This window comes from Ranitomeya imitator, chromosome 3 (assembly GCF_032444005.1).
Source record: "Ranitomeya imitator isolate aRanImi1 chromosome 3, aRanImi1.pri, whole genome shotgun sequence".
Taxonomy (NCBI): domain Eukaryota; kingdom Metazoa; phylum Chordata; class Amphibia; order Anura; family Dendrobatidae; genus Ranitomeya; species Ranitomeya imitator.
Window position 1 is genome coordinate 427,880,816 of NC_091284.1, and position 16,702 is coordinate 427,897,517.

At 48.3% G+C, this 16,702-nt stretch overlaps 1 protein-coding gene across 9 annotated transcripts in view; it reads right to left on the bottom strand.

Moving 5' to 3' along the window:
- RAD51D (RAD51 paralog D) overlaps nt 1–16,702 on the bottom strand; it is an 83,080-nt gene that overhangs the window by 36,490 nt on the left and 29,888 nt on the right. For 5 of the 9 annotated variants that reach the window (XM_069757252.1, XM_069757248.1, XM_069757249.1 and 2 more), the window contains 2 exons: nt 10,920–11,054; nt 9,358–9,453 (listed from right to left, as the gene is read on the bottom strand). In XM_069757252.1, coding sequence (XP_069613353.1) covers nt 9,358–9,453; nt 10,920–11,054 — 231 coding nt within the window. The remainder of the gene's footprint in view (nt 1–9,357; nt 9,454–10,919; nt 11,055–16,702) is intronic. The other 4 variants (XM_069757256.1, XM_069757255.1, XM_069757254.1 and 1 more) reach the window with 1 other exon arrangement.

The window sequence follows — 16,702 nt, forward strand, 5'->3', positions numbered from 1 at the left end:
AAAATACGGCATGGGGACCCCTCAATGCTTGATAACTAACCTTGCTGAAGCTGACAGCTGTGGGGGGCAGCCCCCAGCTGTAAGTTTTAGCTGGCTGGTTATCAAAATTTTTTTAAACTATTTATTTACAGCGCAGGAGCGGCTAATGAATACTCCCATCCGCCGCTCCTACTCTCACTGTTATTAGCAGCAGCAGGTGTCGGCTGATGAGAGCTGCAGTCCCATCAGCTGACACCAGTGACCGGAGGTAAACCTTTTAACTTCGATCACAGCTGATCGATCACGCTGTCTTCTGACCGGCGGGGATGTATTCACCGCCGATCAGAAGCGCTACGCCAGTGTTTCCCACGCTGTCACACAGAGTGGGAAACAGCGGCTTTTGTGCTGTGCATGTTTGGCTATATTATCGACGAATATTGCAAATTTGGCGATCGTGAGCCGAATCGAGCATTGAAATAGGGATTTTTGTGTGTACTCACCGTAAAATCCTTTTCTCCGAGCCACTCATTGGGGGACACAGGACCATGGGTGTTATGCTGCTGTCACTAGGAGGCTGACACTAAGCTGAGACAAAAAAAGGTTAGCTCCTCCCCTGCAGTATACACCCTCATGCTGGCTTCCAGAGACCCAGTTCAGTGCAAAAGCAGTAGGATAATAACAACAAAATATCAAGTAACATTAGAGTATAACCTGTCAATAAAACAGTCAAAAACTAAAAAAGGTAACGAGCCGTAAGGCTACCAGGGTGGGTGCTGTGTCCCCCAATGAGTGGCTCGGAGAAAAGGATTTTACGGTGAGTACACACAAAAATCCCTATTTCTCCTTCGCCACATTGGGGGACACAGGACCATGGGACGTCCCAAAGCAGTCCCTGGGAGGGAAACAATACAACCAAATAACTCCGTGTACCATCTGACTACAGATGCGCAACGGCCGCTTGCAGGATACGCCTGCCAAGGGCCGCGTCCGCAGAGGAGTGAATGTGAACATTGTAGTGCTTTGAGAAAGTATGCAGGCTGGACCATGTTGCGGCCTTGCAAACCTGCTCCGCTGTTGCCTGGTGCCGGATGGCCCAGGAAGCACCCATCGACCGAGTGGAGTGTGCTCTAATCCCCGCCGGAATAGGGCTGCCCCTGACCCGATAGGATTCCTGGATAGCAGATCGAATCCATCTGGCTATCGTGGCTTTAGACGCAGCCAAACCCTTTCTGTGACCCTCCGGAAGCACGAAAAGGGCGTCCGATTTTCTGAAATGAGCCGTTCTGGAAATGTACCTCCTAAGGGCCCGTACCACATCCAGGGTATGAAGAGCCTTCTCAACCCTGTGTTTGGGCTGCGGGCAAAAAGAGGGAAGAATGATGTCCTCGTTAAGATGAAAAGATGAGACCACCTTAGGAAGAAAGGCCGGAGAAGGACGTAGGACTACCTTGTCCTGATGAAAGGCAAGAAAGGGAGCCAGGCAGGATAAAGCGGCCAACTCTGAGACCCTTCTGATAGACGTCACAGCTACCAGGAAGGCAACCTTCCAGGAGAGTACAGAAAGCGGAACGTCCTGAAGGGGTTCAAACGGAGGTTCCTGAAGAACCCCCAGGACCAAGTTGAGATCCCAGGTCTCTAACGGCATTCTGTAGGGGGGTACCACATGGGAGACTCCCTGAATGAAAGTCTTGACTTGAAGGATGGCGGCGATCCTGCGCTGGAACAGCACGGATAACGCTGAGATCTGACCTTTGAGGGAACTCAGTGCCAAGCCGGAGTCCAAACCGGACTGAAGGAAATCCAAGATGCAAGGGATAGAGAAAACGAGCGGAGGGTGACCTCGGAGCCTGCACCATGAGAAGGTTTTCCAGGTGCGGTGGTAAATGGAAGCGGAAGACGCCTTACGAGCGCTTAACATGGTGGGAATGACTTGCTGAGAGAAACCGGCTCGAGTTAGAATCCAGGTTTCAACAGCCACGCCGTTAAATGTAGGGCCCCTGAGCTCTGGTGGCAGATCGGTCCTTGGCGAAGCAGGTCTGGGCGGTCTGGTAACCACCAGGGAACGTCGGCTACGAGCTGAACGAGCTCCGCGTACCAAGCGCGACGTGGCCAATCTGGGGCGACCAGAATGACCGGAACCCCCTCCGTCTTGATCTTTCGAATCACCTTCGGCAGTAAGGGAAGGGGAGGAAACACGTATGGGAGTTGAAACTGATGCCACGGGGATATCAGCACGTCCACTGCTATAGCCTGGGGATCCCGAGAACGCGCAATGAAGTTGTGGACCTTGGCGTTCAATCTGGACACCATCAGATCCACGTCCGGGGTCCCCCAGCGAAGGCAGATCTGTCGAAAAACCTCTGGATGGAGTTCCCACTCCCCCGAGGCAAGGCCCTGGCGGCTCAGAAAGTCCGCCGCCCAGTTTTCGACTCCCGGAATGTGCACCGCGGAAATGGTGGAATGGTTGGTTTCGGCCCAACGAAGAATGTGGGAGACTTCCTGCATCGCCGCCCTGCTGCGGGTACCCCCCTGGTGGTTTATGTAAGCCACCGCTGTGACGTTGTCCGACTGGACTCGTATTGGGTGACCCGCGAGCAGGGCGTGAAAGCGACTCAGGGCAATTCTGATCGCACGAATCTCCAGGATGTTGATAGGGAGCCTTGACTCCCGGACTGTCCAACGGCCCTGGGCAGAGTGGTGAAGAAACACCGCACCCCAGCCGAGGAGACTGGCATCGGTAGTTACCACTAACCAGCGGATCGGGAGAAAGGACTTCCCCTGGAGAAGAGATGGGCCCAGGGTCCACCATACAAGAGATTGTCTGATCCGCGGAGACAACGGGCAAGGACGGTCGAGAGATGAGAGACTCCTGTCCCAGTTGTCCAGCAGAGCCTGTTGCAAGGGGCGGAGATGGAGTTGAGCGAAAGGAACCGCTTCGTTTGCTGCAACCATCTTTCCCAGGATCTTCATGGCGAACCGAATGGGTCGCGGGCGAGGATGGCAGAGCGTTCGGGCTCCTTGCTGAAGCGCTTGGGCCTTGGACCGAGGAAGCAAGACCAGACCCCTTGAAGTGTCCAGGATCATTCCCAGAAAGGAGATCCGACGGGCAGGAACGGGAGAGGACTTGTCCAAGTTGATCAACCAGCCCAGGCGCGAAAGAGAATCCAAGGTAATGTGGACGCTTGCCTCGCAGGCCTGATAAGACGGACCCTTTATGAGGAGGTCGTCTAAGTAAGGCAACACGACGACTCCTCGAGAATGAAGAATGGCCATGACAGCCGCCATGACCTTCGTGAATACCCTGGGTGCCGTGGCAAGACCGAAGGGTAAGGCCGTGAACTGGAAATGGTCCTCTAGAACGGCAAAGCGGAGGAACCTTTGATGTGGCGGGAATATTGGAATGTGAAGATAGGCATCCTTGATGTCTATCGATGCCAAGAATTCCCCTCTTTCCATCGAGGAGATGACCGACCTGAACGATTCCATCCTGAAGTGCCGTACTTTTACGCACTTGTTCAGGAGCTTCAGATCCAAAATGGGGCGCACTTTCCCGTCCTTCTTTGGCACGACGAAGAGGTTTGAGTAGAAACCTTTGAACTTCTCGTGTTCCGGAACCGGAACAATGACCCCGCTCTGGCGGAGGGAGTGAATGGCGCAAAGGAGGGCGCGAGACTGAGCTCCCGAACTGGGGAGACGAGAGGGAAAAAACCGAGTTGGAGGGGGAGCGGAGAACTCTATTTTGTAGCCAGACGACACCAGATCCCTGACCCATTCGTCGTGAACGACGGAGAGCCAGGCTTGCTGAAAAAGAAGTAGGCGTCTGCCTACTCTGGTGGTATCGACTGGCGCCGTTCCCGAGTCATTGAGAAGGGAATCTGGGGGGTCTGGAACCTCTGGTCCTGGGCTGCCTAGGCTTTCCTCGCCAGGACGGATTCGGCCTGAAAGAGGGACGAGCGTCTCTGTCTGAACGAGCGGATCGGTCCGATCTGGAAAAACCGGCAGGATTGGACCAGGCTGGGCTGGTACGAAAGGGCCGAAAGCGAAAATATGGCTGGCGCTGGAAGGCCGCCTTGGGCCTCTGTTGTGGAAGGAACTTGCTCTTTCCCCCTGTAGCGTCGGAAATAAGCTGGTCTAGCTTTTCACCAAAAAGACGCCCGCTCTGAAAAGGGAGAGAAATCAGAGATTTTTTAGAGGAGGAATCTGCGCGCCACTCTCTGAGCCAAATAGCCCTTCTGATAGTGTTGGCTTTTGAGGCCGCCGATGCTGCGCAATTCGCTGCATCGAGAGATGCGTACATCACGTAATCACCAGCCATGGCTATCTGTTTAGCAAGGTCCGCCATCTCAGACGGGAGATCCTGTTCATGAATGGATTTCGCTAGAGCATCCGCCCAGGAAACCATTGCCTTGGCCACCCAAGCCGCGGCGAAGGAGGGAGATAGGGAAGAACCTGAGGCTTCGTACACTGAGCGAGCTAGGGAATCTAGCTGGCGTTCAGTGGGACTCTTAATCGAAGCGCCATCCGGAACGGATAGGAGCGTTTTGGAAGCAAGGCGCGAAACCGGAGGATCTACTAGTGGGGGATGCGTCCAGTCTTTCACGAGATCTGCTGAAAAAGGATACTTCGATACCAGGTCCTTTTTTCCGGTGAAACGCTTATCCGGACACTCCCTGTGTCGCCTGACTATATCCAGAAAATCTGGGTGAGAGGCGAAAGTCTTATGAGAACGTTTGGTTCTAGTAAAGGAGACTGCGTGGTCCGGAGCAGCATTAGAGTCATCGTCCACTTTAAGTGCGTGATTGACTGCTACAATGAGGGAGTCAACCGTAGATCTAAACTCCGGAGCCTCCGGGTCTAAGGATACATCAGACTCATATTCAGAGTCGTGAACGCTGCGAGCCCCCACAGAGGGTGAGCGAGAGGTGGAGCTGCCAGAAGCTGAGTGGCGAGGTGAGCGCTCAGGAGAGGTAGTGCGGATCCGTTTTCTGGATGACCATGCCTCTTTCCGGAGAGAGCGGCCCCTGCTGGCCGACGATTACCCTGTTACGGAGGGATCTCTTAACACCTGTAACGGATTGCCCCGTTCCCCAGGAGGGTTCTGAATGGATTTGATGGCATTGGCTAAAAAATCCACGGACTGCGAAAGTGACGCGACCCACGCGGGGGGACTAGGTACGCCGGAGTCAGTGGCGGTGGAGGGCTCCTGGGCACATGGGGCATCGCAGACTGAGCAGAGGGGGGAACTCTGAGGCCGAGGAAGTGGAGCCTGGCAGGTGGTACACGCAGAAAAAAAAGGTAGTATGCACCTTAGAGGACTTTTTAGACTTTGACTGGGACATGGTGCACCCTAATGTAAGATAGACCAGGGTCTATATCTAAGGAAGCGAGGGCGGCGCTGCAGGGGAGAACCTGACGTGGTCTCCTCACCCGAGGTCCTGTGTCCCTCAGAGAGAGAGGAGAGGCGGCGGCGGAGCTGGCGACAGTCGACGTAGAAAACCCTGCACGTGTGGGTAGCTGCGGCTGGAGAGCAGGAGCTGCGGCATGCAGAGGAAAAATCCAAGATGGCCGCCGAGAATGGGGAGAGGAGATCTCGCAGAGAGCGAGAAGCGCCAGGACCAGGGGGCGGCGCCGTATAATGATGCAAAAAGGGGGCGGAGCCTATCGGGATGCGGCCTGTGCTAGGCCGAAGCCGGGGACTAAATTTTCGGCTTCGGCCCGGCGCGCGGCCGCTGAAGGCCGGAATATAAGGAGCCCAGAAAAAAAGTGTGCCACCACTAAGAGAGAGCCCTCCGGACCGCAGAGCCGGCAACCCCCCCCCCCCCCCCCCCCCGAGACACTTACCCCGATGGAGCAGCTGCTGCACAAGGGGCCTGAGGTGAGGAGTGCCTGGGGTGAAAGACAGGGACGGTGCAGGGGTTGGGAAGCCTCCATCCACCAACCCCTGAAAGGGGGGTGGAGAGGAACCGTCCACCACCTGTATCAGCCGCATAAACAGTGGTGATGCAGTGTGGGCTGCACGGACGCCAAAGGGAATAGAGCCTCTGTACAGCCGAGGGTGAAACCTGGTGGACAGGGCAGATGTCCGGCAATAAAAGGCCTGGCTGCAGAAGAGGATACTGGAGGTAAAACACCAGTGCTCGTCTGTACTTAGTGGGGAGATCGGTGCCCGGAAAAGGGCCCGTCGCCCAAAGGGGTCAGCTCAGGCAGTGGCTTCCCACGTCGCAGGAGAGGATACGGAGAGGTGAAACTCCTGTGCTCGCCTGTTGTTGGTTCGGGGGAGATCGGAACATGAAAGAATCCGTCGCCCCCTTCGTCCGGAATAGAAAGATTAAAAATCAGTGTGCCTCCTACGGACACTAAGCTTGAACTGGGTCTCTGGAAGCCAGCATGAGGGTGTATACTGCAGGGGAGGAGCTAACTTTTTTTGTCTCAGCTTAGTGTCAGCCTCCTAGTGACAGCAGCATAACACCCATGGTCCTGTGTCCCCCAATGTGGCGAAGGAGAAATATTCGCTCATTTCTATTAAAGATATGATGTATCCATACATCCAAGGTCAGTAAGCCCCTGCCGACCTCGACATACAGATACGTCCAAGTATGAGGTTGCCCAATAGTAGGCCAGACATTTAATTCTCTAATTCTATTTGTGCATAGCACTATCATATTTGTGAACAATATATATGTATAGGCGGGAAAAAAACACCCCATTTCAGTTTTACATTTATGTCTGCAACATTTAAAGTGAATCGGTCAGCAGGTTTTTGCTATGTAGACTGCATGCTGTACAGGTTAAAATACGGATTTCAGGGATGCCTCTTATCAAGCGCCTTGGTTTTGTTTGCTTGCAATGATTATTTTAGCACCAAGAGCTTTTCATTGCTGGGCATAGCAACTGCCTCCTGTTCTTGCAATGCCTCCTGCTGTGATAAGCACCTCGCTGTCTATAGACTTTGTACATGGAGATCCTGGTGGGGGCAGGGTGACCGTTCTCAGCTCTGCTTTATTATAAGACAGAACGGCAGCACCTAGTAATCTAAAGGTACCTTCACACTGAGCAACTTTACGAGAACGACAGCGATCCGTGACGTTGCAGAGTCCTGGATAGCGATCTCGTTGTGTTTGACACGCAGCAGCGATCTGGATCCTGCTGTGACATCGCTGGTCGGAGCTGAAAGTCCAGAACTTTATTTGGTCATCAGGTCGGCGTGATTCGTCATGTTTGACAGCAAAAGCAACGATGCCTGCAATATTTTTTCACAGAGCTAACAACCAGCGAGAACGATAAGTACGTCACTGGATCACTCCTGCATCGTTCTGGAGTTGCTGTGTTTGACATCTCTACAGCGACCTAACAGCGACGCTCCAGCGATCTAGTTTAGGTCGGATCGTTGTCTATATCGCTGGAGCGTCGCTAAATGTGACGATACCTTAAGGCTACGTTCACATTTGCGTTGTGCGGTGCTGCGTCGGTGACGCAACGCACAACGCATGCAAAAACGCATGCAAAACGCAGCTTTTGGTGACACATGCATTCATTTTTGCATGATTTTTGGCGCAGAAAAAACTGCATCTCTGTGCCGACGCTTGGGCCAAAGTGACGCATGCATCACAAAACGCAAGACAACGCATGTCCATGCGCCCCCCATGTTAAATATAGGGGCGCATGACGCAAGCGTCGCCACGGCTGTGCCCGACGCAGCACCGCACAACGCTAATGTGAACGTAGCCTAAGTGATACATTGTTGGATTCAGCTTCTCTTTGCCTACATCTGGCTGCTCTCAGATGAAGTCGCAAAAACCTTCTGACAGATTCCCTTTAACATGCTGATAATCTCCCGGTATAGAAATATTTTAATGATCGCTCAAAATACATAGGTCCAAGCTTATATTAAGGCTGGGGTAATTATGTTTGAGTCAATGTAAATTTTGTGACAGGAACTGCAATTTTTAGGTGGTCCTTGCACTTTTCAGATTTTTTTTTTTTAAACATTTTATTACCGGTATATTTGTTCATGTATTTGCTTTCTTTTTTACATCAGGGGCACATGATAGCAGAGAAACAATGATTATTGTGTTCTATATTGTCCCTATATTCAGATCAATCATATTTATGGCCCCTATAGTAACAATGTCTCCAGGTTACAATGTTTTTAACACACAAAGGTCTTTTACTGGGCAACTAACATTTAATACACAATTCCGCAGCCTGATATCGTGACACATAAAATTATCGGCATGGGCATTTTATGGTAAAACCTCGTATTTCCTTGCAGATTTAAACCTTCAAAGTGTGTTATCAACTCTGCTGCATGTTAATCCTTTCAGAGTTTTCCACCCATTTAAATGTATGCGAAAAAAGGCAAGTAAAAATGCATCACAACCGAACATATTTTATGCCGCATTTTTCTTTCCAACACAGCAGGAAAATTTGCTGCAAATACTAAACATGCGAACATACCCTAATAGCGATCTACATGGTTCAGTATGTTATATCTATGGCAAATTGATTTGTACAGCTTTTCTTCTTATATATTGATCATGCCATCCCCTAGTGTCTATAAAGTTGTACAATCTGCACTAACCACTCCCGAGCCTTCACAGACTCACCACTGCACCTGTCACTCAGGTCGCATTAGCCAATGATGATGATTTAGTTTGTATGACCAAGATTCTTTTATAAAAGGGTATTCCGAATCTCAATATGTAGTAGGTGTAAGAATAATAATACTGAATACCTCCCATTAGAAATTAAGTAGTCTTTAGTGGCTACTGCAATGTCCTGCACATGGGTAAGTGACATAGTGAATCAGAAGAACTATACTACATTTCTAATTGTTGGTGTTTGCTATTATTACAGCTACTACATATTGGGATAGGATCTTGGAAATGGGAATACCCATTTAAGAACTCACTTTACAAAGTTGCTAGATAAAATTCTGCCTGCAGTCATTATCACGACTAAAGAAACTAATATCAATAATTTTGATGCCATAGTAGAGCCTTTGCCCACGTTGCTGTAATAATTGCAGCAAGTTCTGTTACTCAAAGAATGGCAGGTGTTAGCAATGACAGACAGAAAATTTCACAAAAGCAGTATCATTTATGAAGTGATAATTGATCCCTTAAAGAACAAATTCTGTAGTTTATGGCAGCCTGAAGTCTCCAAATGAAAGTCGGATTACAGTCTGTCATAAAACAGTCCACACTGCGGTCACAGCAGGTCACTGGCTATTGATTGCAAAAAGAACTAAACTGAGTGATTGCAGTACTAACATATAAGAAAGTTACTGCTATTTAAGCAACTTGCTAATATATTCACAATAACTGTACCTGGAAAGCTATACATTTTATCTGAATTAACCTTTAGACTCATTCATACCTGCTGGGAAAAGCTGTGTCTTAAATCTTGCAGTACATCTAAAAGTTTGTAGGCATCAAATATGCGGATCACCTGAATTCTTTCGAGACATGCAGCCTGTAATCAAGAGGAAAGAAATGCTATAATAAAGTCATCTGTGATTTCTCCATCTTGTCTGCTACTTACATCGGCGTATATCGCACTGCACTTGGGCCAAGGGGCCTGCAGGTGAGTATAAGAAAACTTATTTTTCTTATCTTTCAAGTCAGGGAAAAAAAAAAGGAATTTTTTTTTTTTTTCACAAGGGTATCAGGAGAAAATGGACCATAAAATTTGCTGTGCAATTTCTCCTGAGTACGCCGATACTCCATATGTGGGGGGAAAGCCACTGTTTGGGCGCATGGCAGGGCTCAGAAGGGAGGGAGCACAGTTTGACTTTTTGAACGCAAAATTGACTGGAATCAATGGTGGGCGCCAGGTCGCGTTTGGAGCCCCCCTGTTGTACCTAAACAGTGGAACCCCCCCAATTCTAACTCCAACACATCCCTAATAGTGATGAGCGAATATACTCATTGCTCAGGTTTAACCCTAATCCCAACACAACCCTAACCCTATCCTAACTCCAGCCCCAACCCTAACCCCAACCCTAGCACCAACCCTAACCCTAGCACCAACCCTAACCCTACACTAAAGGAAAACATGGAAATAAATACATTTTTTAAAAACATTTTTTTTACTTAACTAAGGGGGTGATAAAGGGGGGTTTGATTTACAATTTGTCTTATTTTGATCACTGTGATAGACCCTATCACAGTGATCAAAACAAACCAATAGGAAAAATTTCCTATTGTTGCCAGATGTCGGCTGGCAGATCTCGGCGGCGCCCGCCATTTTCTTCCCGGAAGAAGACGCTGATGGCCGGGCAACAGGACTGTGAGATGCAGGAGAGTCCAGGGACCCCGGTGGTACCTGGGGGGGCTCGGGGGACCCCATTTCTATCTCCTCTGACGTGTTAGATCATATCAGAGGAGAGAGAAATTAAATGGGAAATCTGACTTTTTGTTTTGCGGTCGCCGTTATTTCATGAATAATGATGATCGCAACAGTGGTAAAAACCTACCCGAATCATGTTCTCTGGGGTCTCAGTTACCCCCGGTAGCCGAGACCCCGAAGAATTTCCAACTCTGGGGGGTGCTATAACCTTATTTCTCAGCGCCTTTAAAAAAGCGGCACTGAGGAACAATTACCTGCCGCCGTTAAAAGGCGTATAGGCGGTTGTTAAGGGGTTAAAAATACAAACAAAAACAGTACTTCTAAAAGTGATTTAGATGTGAGTAAAAAATCCCTAAGATCCTCCCATACTGAACTGCAAAAGCAACAAATGTGAATAACTGTGCAAAGGAGTTACACAAGACAAAAAGGAAAAAGACATGCATAATAAGGTGAGCTTAAGCTTTTTACAAAGTATTCATTGCAATATTTTTGAGCAAGTGACAGGTCCTCTTTCAGTCTGGACAAGAACACATTTATCAAGCCACATTTTAAATTACATCCAATCTGAAACTATTTCACATGCTGCTTACCTGCTCATCCTCCCGTTGGGTCTTGCACTGAATTAATTGCAGAAGCCGAGTACCAGTGAGACCCCCGGAGGTGTCTATATAACACACTCTCTGCTGTAAACTGGTAGCAACATTTACAGCAATGCTCTGACACAACTAAAAGAACAAAAATGTACGCATTTTGTAGAAACAAATGTACGAAAAAAGGTGAAAAGAGTAAGCAAATTTAATGTACCATGCTTAATGTCTGCCATACTGAAAATCACAAACCGTAAGCCGATTTGTAAAATAGCTCAAATAATTAAAAAAAATAAACCCTTTCAAATTACCCCTTCTCCCCCCCCAAAAAAAAAAATATTTTTTATAACCCAATTTCAAAGCCCAGCCATGCATTAGGTCCATATGTACAATAAGGTAATGCTGTAAGTGAACTATAAATTTTGATCAATGTAATTCATATTCTGAGACAGACAAACAATTGCTAGAAAAAGGTGTTCAATATTTTTTCTGAGCGTAGTGCTCCCTAAAAACCATTGACAAAGAGTAGAAAGTACATTAAAAAGTATAAAACAATACATGGCATCTGACAGTTTGAATGGAATGATTGTTCTCCTGCAATCTACAAATTACAGGTGGTCTATACATACAAGCTTTTGCTGATTAACACTTTTCAAAAGTCCCCTCGACATATCACACCTATCAGAAATAACAGTTACCCATTAAAGGGGATGTGTCATGATTATTATTATTAATTTATATAACGCCATTAATTCCATGGTTCTGTACATTAGATGGGGTTACATCAAAATACAAATATCACTTACAGTAAACTAACAATTACAGACTGATACAGAGGGTCAAGGACCCTGCCCTTGCGGGCTTACATTCTACAGGATTGTGGGGAAGGAGACAGTAGGTTCGGGGTTGCGGTGGTCGTGTGATTATTACAGGTTGTAAGCTTCTTTGAAGAGGTGGGTTTTCAGGTTTCTTTTGAAGGATCCAAATGTGGTGGATAACCGGACGTGTTGGGACACAGAATTCCAGAGTATGGGGGATATTGGGGGGAAATCTTGGAGGCGATTGGGTGAGGAGCGAATAAGTGTGGAGAAGAGAAGGTCGTCTTGGGAGGACCGAAGATTACGTGAGGGAAGATATTGAGAGATTAGTTTGGAAATATACAGAGGAGAAAGGTTATGGATAGCTTTGTAGGTCAGTGTTAGTAGTTTAAACTGGATACGCTGGGAAATTGGGAGCCAGTGAAGGGATTTGCAAAGAGGGGAAGCAGAGAGGTAGCGAGGAGAGAGATGGATTAGTCGGGCAGCAGAGTTAAGGATGTACTGGAGAGGTGCGAGAGTGTTAGAAGGTAGGCCACAAAGGAGGATGTTGCAGTAGTCAAGGTGGGAGAGATGATTAGGGCATGCACAAGCATTTTGGTAGAGTGAGGGTTGAGGAAAGGACAGATTCTGAAAATATTTTTGAGCTGGAGGTGACAGGAGGTGGTGAGAACTTGGATGTGCGGTTTGAAGGACAGGGCCGAGTCAAGGGTAAAGGCTCCGTCACACATAGCGACGCTTGAGCGATTCCGACAACGATACGACCTGTCAGGGATCGCTCAAGCGTCGCTATGTGGTCGCTGGTGAGATGTCAAACAGTGCGATCTCCCCAACGACGCAGCAGCGATGCGGCGACCTGTACAACGATGCTATTTCATGACGATTCAATGGGACGTCCTGTCAGCGAGGTCGTTGGTAAGGTGTCAAACACAGCGATGTGTGCTACCCAGCGGGACCTCAATGATCAAAAAATGGCCCAGGCCATTCCGACACGATCAGCGATCTCACAGTAGGGGCCTGGTCGCACACACATAGCGAGATCGCTACTGAGATCGCTGTTGCGTCACAAAACTTGTGACTCAGCAGCGATCTCGCTAGCGATCTCGCTGTGTGTGACGGGGGCTTTACTCAGAGGCAGCAGATTACCGGGACAGGGGAAAGTGTGAATTCATTTATTGTGATAGATAGATAGATAGGTAGTGAAGGTGTGCGAGATGGAGGAAAGATAATTAGTTCAGATTTGTCCACATTGAGTTTGAGGAAGCGAGAGAAGAAGGAGGATATGGCTCATAGACACTCTGGGATTCTGGAGAGCAGAGAGGTGACATGTGGGCCAGAGAGGTAGATCTGAGTGTCATCAGCATACAGATGGTACTAGAAGCCATAGGAGTTGTCCCAGGCCGGGTGTTTAGATTGAGAAGAGAAGGGGTCCCAGGATAGAGCTTGAGGGACACCAACAGAGAGGGGGCGAGATGAAGAGGTAGTATGGGAGTAGGAAACGCTAAATGTGCAGTTAGTAAGGTATGAGGAGATCCAGGATAGGGCAAGATCTTTGACACCAAAGGAAGAGAGGATCTGTAGTAGTAGGCAGTGGTCAACTGTGTCGAAGGCATAGGACAGGTCTAGAAGGAGGAGTATAGAGAATTGTCTGTTAGCTTTGGCTGTAAGTAAAGGTACCGTTACACTTAGCGACGCTGCAGCGATATAGACAACGAGCCGATCGCTGCAGCGTCGCTGTTTAGGTCGCTAGGAGACGTCAAACACGGCAGCTCCAGAACGATGCAGGAGCGATCCAGTGACGTACTTATCGTTCTCACTGGTTGTTAGCTACATGTTAAAACATTGCTGGCATCATTGCTTTTGCTGTCAAACATGACGAATCACGCCGACCTGACAACCAAATAAAGTTCCGGACTTCTAGCTTCAACCAGCGATGTCACAGCGGGATCCAGATCGCTGCTGCGTGTCAAACACAACGAGATCGCTATCCAGGACGCTGCAACGTCACAGATCGTTGTCGTTCTCGTTGTAAAGTTGCTCAGTGTGAAGGTACCTTTAGTCATTCGTAAGTTTGGTCAGGGCAGTCTCAGTGGAATGGTGGGGACGGAAGCTAGATTGTAGGTTATCGAAGAGCGAATTAGATGCAAGGTGTTATCACAAAAAGATCTATTTTTTAAATCAGGTTTTAATTTTAAATGTATAATAAAAAAAATTCTTGCAATGTTCTCATTCAATCTAGGCCTGATGCTAAGGGTACCGTCACACAGTGCCATTTCGATCGCTACGACGGTACGATTCGTGACGTTCCAGCGATATCGTTACGATATCGCTGTGTCTGACACGCAGCAGCGATCAGGGATCCTGCTGAGAATCGTACGTCGTAGCAGATCGTTTGGAACTTTGTTTCGTCGCTGGATCTCCCGCTGTCATCGCTAGATCGGTGTGTGTGTGACACCGATCTAGCGATGCGATCTAGCGATGCGTTCGCTTGTAACCAGGGTAAACATCGGGTTACTAATCGCAGGGCCGCGCTTAGTAACCCGATGTTTACCCTGGTTACCAGCGTAAATGTAAAAAAAAAAAAAACAGTACATACTTACATTCCGGTGTCCGTCAGGTCCCTAGCCGTCTGTTTCCCGCACTCACTGTCTGCCGGCCGTAAAGTGAAAGCAGAGCACAGCGGTGACGTCACCGCTGTGCTCTGCTTTCACTTTACGGCCGGCAGTCAGTGAGTGCGGGAAGCAGACGGCAAGGGACAGACACCGGAATGTAAGTATGTACTGTTTGTTTTTTTTTACTCTGGTAACCAGGGTAAACATCGGGTTACTAAGCGCGGTCCTGCGCTTAGTAACCCGATGTTTACCCTGGTTACCCGGGGACCTCGGCATCGTTGGTCGCTGGAGAGCTATCTGTGTGACAGCGACCACACTACGATTTACCTACGATCACGGCCAGGTCGTATCGCTGGTCGTGATCGTAGGTAAATCGTATAGTGTGACGGTACCCTAAGTCGTAGAATGCTGAAGAAGCAATAAATATAAAGTGCAATAGGGTCTAATCTGGGTGATGGAGGATAATAGGGTGCAAGAAGGTGCTCACTTGATAGGGTTGTGTTAAACACAGTGATTATAGTAGCTCAGAAATGCCAGCTGTTGCAAGCCACGATGGAGATCCGACAAACAGAAATGGACAAAAAGTGGGCTATCTGCGATCCTGATCATGACCAACGGAAGAATCCAGGAGGTAGAAGGATATTCTATATCAACGCGTTTTGAAGTCATCTGACTTCTTCATCAAGACATCCAAGCCTGTTATTGGTAGGCCTTAGGGTACCGTCACACCATACCATTTCGATCGATACGACGGTACGATTCGTGACGTTCCAGCGATATCGTTACGATATCGCTGTGTCTGACACGCAGCAGCGATCAGGGATCCTGCTGAGAATCGTACGTCGTAGCAGATCGTTTAGAACTTTCTTTCATCGCTGGATCTCCCGCTGTCATCGCTAGATCGGTGTGTGTGACACCGATCTAGCGATGCGATCCAGCGATGCGTTCGCTTGTAACCAGGGTAAACATCGGGTAACTAAGCGCAGGACCGCGCTTAGTAACCCGATGTATACCCTGGTTACAAGCGTAAAACTAAAAAAAAATCAAACAGCACATACTTACATTCTGGTGTCCGTCAGGTCCCTTGCCGTCTGCTTCCCGCACTGTGACTGCCAGCCGTAAAGTGAAAGCAGAGCACAGCGGCTGTGCCTTCACTTTCACTTTACGGCCGGCAGTCAGTGAGTGCGGGAAGCAGACGGCAAGGGACCTGACGGACACCAGAATGTAAGTATGTGCTGTTTGTTTTTTTTTTAGTTTTACGCTTGTAACCAGGGTAAACATCGGGTTACTAAGCGCGGTCCTGCGTTTACCCTGGTTACCCAGGGACCTCGGCATCGTTGGTCGCTGGAGAGCTGTCTGTGTGACAGCTCCCCAGCGACCACACTACGATTTACCTACGATCACGGCCAGGTCATATCGCTGGTCGTGATCGTAGGTAAATCGTATAGTGTGACGGTACCCTTATGCTAGACACTTCAGATACTGTACAGAATAGATGAGCAGCCTCATTGCCATGTCACAGACAGGATTACAATGCAAAGTAACACCTCTGTGTACACCAGATAACACAGGATCACAATAGGCAATACCTCTCTATTCCCTGCCTTTTCAATGACCTTTGCCCAGATAAGGCATTCCGAAATAATGCTTCTATACAAAAGATAGGGTCTATATCTCCATTTACATTGCAAGATAATCATGAACAAGCTTTAGTAAGCATTTTCTTGCCCTGAAAAAAGGCTGGCGATCACATGACGAACGAGCAAAATGTATATCGGGTGAAATAATCTTTTGTGCAGAGCCAAAAAAGTCAGTGCTATTGGCAGGGCATTATCCTGTGTGAACAGGACTCGTAATGCCAAAACCTATGGCAGCCTATGTGCACTGAGCAATCTGTTACAGATCGCTGAGGCTATGTGCACACGTTCAGGTTTTTTCGTGATTTTTCGCGATAAAAACGCTATAAAAACTCATTAAAACGCATACATTATGCATCCTATCATTTAGAATGCATTCTGTATGTTTTGTGCACGTGATGTGTTTTTTTTCTACAAAAAAAAACGCATCACGGTAAAAAAAGCAGCATGTTCATTAATTTTGCGGATTTTCTGCGTTTTTCCCGCTATTCTATGTTTGGGAAAAAACGCACCAAAAACGCGTCAAAAAACGCGAAAAAAACGCATGCGGATTTCTGGCAGAAATGTCTGGTTTTTGTCAGGAAAATTTCTGCAAGAAATCCCGACGTGTGCACATACCCTCATTGTGCACATGTTTACTTATGTCTGCCTATGTACACAGGCATTTAAACGACTGCCGATCGGTAAACGTATACCAATCGGCGGTCGTTTTGTGCCACAAG